The sequence below is a fragment of the Octodon degus genome, unplaced genomic scaffold (assembly GCF_000260255.1).
Source record: "Octodon degus isolate 3935 unplaced genomic scaffold, OctDeg1.0 scaffold00012, whole genome shotgun sequence".
In the NCBI taxonomy this organism is placed as follows: Eukaryota; Metazoa; Chordata; class Mammalia; order Rodentia; family Octodontidae; genus Octodon; species Octodon degus.
Genome location: NW_004524588.1, coordinates 15,329,147 through 15,336,492, shown reverse-complemented (window position 1 = coordinate 15,336,492; position 7,346 = coordinate 15,329,147). Strand labels below are relative to the sequence as shown.

Here is a 7,346-nt window from a genome sequence, read left to right as displayed (position 1 = left end):
TATATATTGGGCCAGCCAAATAGCTCAGCAGATAAAAGCACCTGCAAGCAGGCACAGGGGCTGGGGGTTCAATCCTCGGGCCTGCCATGCCAGCCCTGCCCCTGGAGTGTACTGAGATGGCAATTGAGGCTGGTTGTGGTGGCACATGCCTGTAGTCCCAGCACTTGGGAGGCTGTAAACGGGAGAATCGCTGAGTCCAATCTAGTATGAGACCCTGAACACCCGGTAGACCCTTCCCTAAAAAATACAGAAAAAAATAAAATAAAATATTGAATTATTTATATTCAGTATGTATAATCCAAATATACTTAAAATTAAGTCATTCATGAGTGCCTTAAAGGCAATTTTTAAAAAAAAATCTATTTTAATACAGAGTCTACAGGATTTCACTGCATAGAGGGGACTAGTAATGATTCTCCTGTTTTTCAGCCTCCCAAACTCTGGGATTACAGGTGTACACCACCATGCCCAGTCTCAATCCCATCTCAGCATGGCCTGGGGTTGGGGCTAGCATGGCAGGGCATGGCATGGTACAGCACACTGGGATCAAACCCTGGCCTCTGCACTCTGCCTAAGCAGGCGCTTTAGTCCATTGAGATATCTGGCTGGTCCAAGGCAAATTTCACTGACCATAAAGTTAATCAACTTTTAGCTGATAAACTTCATGAAATGTGTGCACACAATTATGTTTAATGTATTTGTTTCAACTCAATGAGTATTTATAATGCATCTTATAGGTGCTAGTTGTGTGTGATTGGAAAATACAAAGAATGAATAAGACCGTCTGGCTTTCAGGAACTTACAGTCTAAGGACAGACAGTGTAACCAATAACTGTAGTTCAATACGAGAAATAGCATAGATGACAGAGGACACCGCATTAGAGCACAGAAGGTGCTTTGCCCAACTACTGTTACACAGATGAGAGAGAAGCCAACTCACTTAGGGTGTACAGTGGCTCAGAAAAAGTATAAAATGGAGGTAATATTTGCTCTGGGCCTTGAATAGAAATTTTGTAACTAAGTAAAGAGTAAAAGGGATATAAGGGGAGAAGTGAACAACATGGGGAAAAATATAAGCAAAGAAAAAGTATAACATGAAGAAAAATCCCTTACTAGATAGGTCATAGGTGTCATACGATTGTTCCCAGATGACACAATTAGGTTTGTAGACTTTAGACCAAACAACAAAAAAAAGTAATGTTGGAAGCGGTGTAGAAATTAAGTAGACCATTATGGGTTGAATTATGTACCCCCTAGAAAAGATACATTTAATTCCTAACCCCTTTCAAAGATCTAAATATGAAAACAGAAGCATTACATCTGCTGAGAGATAGAATAGGTAAAAACTCTTGAAGACACTGGTGTACGCAAAGACTTTATGAATAAAACTCCGATCACACAGAAACTGTCAAAAAAAATCGAAAGCTGAGATCTCATCTTATTAAAAAGCTTTTGCACAGCAGAGAAATTACCAACAGAGTGAAGAGACAACCCACAATGTGGAAAAAAAGGTTTGCCAGCTATTCCTCAGACAAAGGATTACTATTGAGAACCCAAAAGAACTAAAAGAAATCAGACCTCCTGAATATAAAGATCCAATCCAAAAATGGGCATCTGAAATGAATACACACTTCTCCAAAGAAGAAATACAAACAACAAACAAATATATGAAAACATGTTCAAAATCATTGATCATCAGAGAGATGCAAATTAAAATAATATTGAGATTCCATCTCACCTCAGGACAAATGGCTATCATCAAGAAGTCTACCAATAACAAATGCTGGAGGAGCTGTGGAGAAAAAAGGAACTCTTCTCCACTGTTGGTGAGAGTGTGGACTTGTGCAACCACTGTGGAAATCAGAGTGAAGATTCTTCAATAAACTAGGATTGGAGGTTCCTTTCAACTCAGCTGTTCTACTTCTGGGTATCTTCCCAGAAGAACTGGCAACACCATGCCACAGTGATACCCATGTTTATAGCAGCACAATTTGTTATCCAGCAATTAAGGAGTGGATAAAAAAGATGTGGTCTTTTTACACAATGGGGTATTACTCAGCTTTAAAGAAAAACTCAAATGGATTCAACCAGAGATCATATTCTAAGTGAAATAAATCAGACCCGTATGTGTAAGCATCATATTATCTCCCTAGTGTAAGAAGCTGGAAGAGTAAATAAGATCCAAAATGTAAAATAGATATTACGAAATGGGAAGAAACTTCAAAAGGAAGAGAAACTGAGATGGGGAAATGAAGAAAAGGAAGGGAAAAGCAAAAAAAAAAAAAAAAAAAAAAAAAAAAAAAAAAAAAGTAAATGAAAAAAAATATATACACACATACATGATATAGTCATACTACTAATTTCTCTTAGTTCATTGAAAAGTTTGTGCTAACATTTTTTGTGCATTTAAATGCCAATATCTTGTACTCTAAGTAACTAATTTAAAGATAATAATATGCCATGTATTAGCCATAGTTATCCTCCTATTATCTTGCTTTAAGATTGTTTTATTTTTCTCTTTAAAGTTTAAAAGGCAGACTTGAGTCCTGGTCTCTCGCTTTCCTTCCCGGGCAGCCTGAGTGTCACCACCTGCTCTACCACCTTCTCTACCAACCACCGGTCCCTGGCTCAGTCTGGGCCCCCAGCCAGTGGGTCGGGCGGACCAGCAGCACTGCCAGCATCTATGATGGCGCCAGGGGCTAGGGCTCCCGGGTCTCCGTGTCTCTCTCCACCATCCTCCAAGGCGACATGGTGTCTGCAGGATTGGCCGCAGGAGTGGCCGGGGCTCTGGCCAGCATGAGCAGCATTCAGACTGAGAAGACCATGCAGGATGTGAATGACCATCTGGCCTTCTACCTGGACAGAGTGAGGAGCCTGGGGACAGAAAATCAGATGCTGGAAAGCAAGATGTGGGAGCACCTGGAGAAGGGGTCCCTGGTCAGAGACTGGGGCCATTACTTCAAGACCATTGAGGAGCTGAAGGCTCAGATCTTCACGAATGCTGTGGACAATGCCTGCATCGTCCTGCAGATTGACAGTGTTCGTCTTGCTGCTGATGACTTTAGAGTCAACTCTGAGACAGAGCTGGCTATGCGTCAATCTGTGGAGAATGACATCCACAGGCTTCACAAGGTCATCGATGACGCCAATATCACTCGGCTGCAGCTGGAGACAGAAATTGAGACTCTGAAAGACGAGCTGATACTCATGGAGAAGAACCATGAGGAGGAAGTCAGAGGCCTTCAAGCCCAGACTGCCGGCTCTGGGTTGACTGTGGAGGTGCACGTGCCCAAATCTCAGAACCTTGGCAAGATTGTGGCAGACATCAGGGCCCAGTACGACGCGCTGGCTCAGAACAACCGAGAAGCGCTGGACAAGTACTGGTCTCAGCAGACTGAGGACAGCACTACAGTAGTCATCTCGCAGTCTGCTGAGGTTGGAGTGGCTGAGACAATGCTCACAGAGCTGAAGCGCACAGCCCAGTCCTTGGAGATTGACTGGAGTTCATGAAAAATCTGAAGATTGGCCTGAAGAGAGGCCTGGAGGCCCGCTATGCTATGCAGATGGAGCAACTCAATGGGGTCCTGCTGCACCTGGAGTCTGCGCTGCCACAGCCTCGAACAGAGGGGCAGCGCCAGGCCCAGGAGTACGAGGCCCTGCTGAACTTCAAGGTCAAGCTGGAGGCTGAGATCGCCCCATACTGCCGCCTGCTGGAAGATGGGGAGGATTTCAATCTCGCTGATGCCCTGGACATCAGCAGCACCTCAGTGCAAACCATCCAGAGAACCACCACCTGCAAAATCATGGCCAGAAAGTTAGTGTCTGAGACCAATGACACCAAAGTGTTGAGACACTGAAGCAACAAGAATGGAGTATCCTTGAGAAATAGTGAGTAAATAAAAATTCAGAGGTCACTGGACAAAAAAAACAAAACAAAATAATAAAAATAAAATAAAATTTAAAAACAACAACAACAACAATCTGAACTCCTAATCCCTCAAAATGTGATCTTACTTGAAAACAGTCTTTATAAATGTATGGAGTTAAAATGAGGTTGACCGCGGCGCCTGCTGGCAGAGGCGCTCCTGCCGCCGGGGCCGCGGGCTGGCCGGGGGCTGCAGAACCGTATTGCCGGGCTGCGGAGAAGCTCGTGCGCGAGCAGGCAGGCGGGCAGGGTTAATAGTTAATATACAAGACAGAAGAAAAAGATGTCATTCCGTAAAGTAAACATTGTCATCGTGGTCTTGGCCATTGTCCTCTTCTTACTGGTTTTGCAGCGTAACTTCCTTGGCCTGAGCAGTTTGCTGAGGAATGAGGCTTCAGATTCAGGGTTTCTGGGACTTGAGCCTGTAGACTTTGTTCCAAATGCTCCCAGCCACGCAGTAGATGGGAAACAAGATGAGATCCCTGTGGTCATTGCTGCATCTGAAGACAGGCTCGGAGGGGCCATTGCAGCTATAAACAGCATTCAGCACAACACTCGTTCCAATGTGATTTTCTACATTGTTACGCTTAACAATACTGCAGACCACCTTCGTTAACTTTTGCAAGGTTCTATTTGCCAATTCTGGTTCCCAATGCAAAGAAGGCCATATACATGGATGATGATGTAATTGTGCAAGGTGATGTTCTTGCCTTGTACCATACACCTCTGAAGCCAGGACATGCGGCTGCATTTTCAGAAGACTGTGATTCAGCCTCTACTAAAGTTGTCATCCGTGGAGCAGGGAACCAGTACAATTGCATTGGCTATCTTGATTACAAAAACGAAAGAATTCGTAAGCTTTCCATGAAAGCCAGCACCTGTTCCTTTAATCCTGGAGTTTTTGTTGCAAACCTGACAGAATGGAAACGACAAAATATAACCAACCAGCTAGAAAAATGGATGAAACTCAATGTAGAAGAAGGGTTATACAGCAGAACATTGGCTGGCAGCATCACAACACCTCCTCTGCTCATTGTATTCTATCAACAGCACTCTACCATTGACCCTATGTGGAATGTCCGCCACCTTGGTTCTAGTGCTGGAAAAAGATATTCACCCCAGTTTGTAAAGGCTGCTAAGTTACTCCATTGGAATGGACATTTTAAGCCATGGGGAAGAACTGCTTCATACACTGATATATGGGAAAAATGGTATATTCCAGATCCAACAGGCAAATTCAGTCTAATCCGAAGACATACGGAGATCTCAAACATAAAGTAAAACAATTTAACTGTAAGTCTCTCTCAGGAAATCCTGGAAGACAGCATGTGGAAAGTAACTTATTGGTAGGTGTCAATGCCTATCTGTAGCAACCCAAGGAAAACCATTTCATCTGAGTAAAGATGACAGTTTATGCTTTCAAGATGTGTCCCATCTGCCTCACCAGGTGTTTGCTTATTAGTGTGAACTGACCAGAATGGACCCATACAACTGGTGTAACTAGTACACCTAGTTCAAACTGCTGATGGATCTAAACTTCATAAGCTGTGGCCTGATGTATAAATAAAACCTAATTTTCAGTACATTTGTTTCCAGATAACTACTTCCCTCACTGTATTAAGTTAATCCTTTTATCATTAAATGTGGACACTTTTCTAAAAAAAAATAAAAAATAAAATGAGGTTGATTGGGTGGGCTCTAACCCAAGGTAACTGATGTCCTCATAAGAAGGGGAGACATTTGGGGACCGGGGTTCGATCCCTGGCCCCACATGCAGCGCTGGCCCCGCCCCCGGGCGCTCTGAGCAGGCCAGAGTCCGGGCATAAAATCTCGGCGCTGGGGAGGCTGTGCCAGGAGGACCACTACGAGTCCAAGCTGCGTAGTGAGAGACCCTGTACCAAATACATTAAAAAAGAGGGGGAGATGTGGACACAGAGACATGCCCAGAGGAACGTCTGTGAAATGAGATATAGGGTTGGCACCCCTGGAACAGAGGATGAAAGTGATCCATGCCAAGACTGACAGCAAAACACCAGAAGCTAGGCAGAGCATGAACACCTCTCCCACCACCCTCGGGAGAAACCAACTCTGTTAACATATCTGGGACATACAGCCTCCAGAAGCAAAACTAAATTTCTGTAATTGTCAGCCACTATTGTGCCTTTGTTTTATAGTTTGCTATGGCCGCATTAAGAAATTAATATAGAGGCTATTGGGTGATGCAGTCTAAAGCGATGAAGGATAGACCAAAAACAGTGACTGGGTTTTTAACAAAAAGTCATGAATCTGAAAGATCTCCTGAAGTGAGAGAAATGAGCTGCCGGGTGTGATGGCAGTCCTAGCTAGGACCTGCAGTCCTAGCCACACAGGAGGCTGAGGTGGGAGGATCACTGGAGCACAAGGCTTTGAGGCCAGCCTGAGCAACACGTCGGAGCCCATGTCCACAAACAAAGCTTTGAGATGTCCTACAAACGCCAAAGGAGAAGTCCAAGATAGATGAAGCTTTTGTTCTATATTGACCAACCAAAAGTGACACCTAAACTACCTTGGTGTTCTTGTTACATTCCACCTGAGGCCAGGGACCTTGATAAAAAAGAAAGAAAGAAAAGAAAAACACCTTTTCTGCTGAGTAGCATTACCTCAACAAGCTATGCCTCTGACGTCTTACTCAAACCTCTCTTTGGGGTGGAGTCCTCCATCTCCGGCGTGTGCTCCTTTCTACCCCAAATCAGTGCCCTAATATGACAAGCCCGCCCACCCTACTGGGAGGATATGACTTTCACTTTTCATTGGCTGACACTCCTAGAGTTGAGCCCTTGATTCATTCTCATTGGTTGTTGCTTCTGTCACATCTCTTCTCCACGCCTCCTTTCCCACCGGCAACCAGTGAGCGTCAGAATAAGGTGATTTACAGCGGTCAGGGGCGGGAGCTCGCACTCCGCAAGCCTGTTGCCCCTCCCGAGAGCCGCAGGCCCGCCCCGCCCACCAGAGGCCCCGCCCCTCTCTGGCCGGCCCCGCCTCTCCTCCCGAGAGGGCGGGGCCCAGGCGGCTGCCGCTGCCGCAGGAATATGCTGGAAGCCAGCGGGCGGGCGCCCGGGCGGTGCTGAAGGGACAGTTCCCGCCGCCAAACTTGCTCCGCGGAGGGCGGGAGGGGCGGCCCGCGAGCTCAGGGCACGTGAGCCATGGAGACCATCTGGATCTACCAGTTCCGCCTCATCGTGATCGGAGACTCCACCGTGGGCAAGTCGTGCCTGCTGCACCGCTTCACGCAGGGCCGCTTCCCCGGGCTGCGCTCGCCCGCCTGCGACCCCACCGTCGGCGTGGACTTCTTCTCCCGCCTGCTGGAGATCGAACCCGGCAAGAGGATCAAGCTGCAGCTCTGGGACACGGCGGGGCAGGAGCGGTTCAGGTAGGGCCGCCC

General features: G+C 46.1%; 2 protein-coding genes and 1 pseudogene across 2 annotated transcripts in view; all 3 read left to right on the top strand.

Moving 5' to 3' along the window:
* LOC101577099 overlaps window positions 1–3,857 on the top strand; it is a 13,114-nt pseudogene extending 9,257 nt beyond the window's left edge.
* Window positions 3,858–4,086: 229 nt separating this feature from the next.
* On the top strand, window positions 4,087–5,580 carry LOC101580284 (glycosyltransferase 8 domain-containing protein 1-like). Its single transcript, XM_012513613.2, is given in 3 exon segments — window positions 4,087–4,536; window positions 4,539–5,218; window positions 5,373–5,580. Coding segments are annotated over 2 exon segments (996 nt in total). The 5' UTR covers window positions 4,087–4,208; the 3' UTR covers window positions 5,207–5,218; window positions 5,373–5,580.
* Window positions 5,581–7,037: 1,457 nt separating this feature from the next.
* Rab39a (RAB39A, member RAS oncogene family) overlaps window positions 7,038–7,346 on the top strand; it is a 42,747-nt gene continuing 42,438 nt past the window's right edge. Inside the window, exon 1 of the mRNA XM_004626125.2 lies at window positions 7,038–7,334. Coding sequence (XP_004626182.1) covers window positions 7,108–7,334 — 227 coding nt within the window. The 5' untranslated portion in view covers window positions 7,038–7,107. The remainder of the gene's footprint in view (window positions 7,335–7,346) is intronic.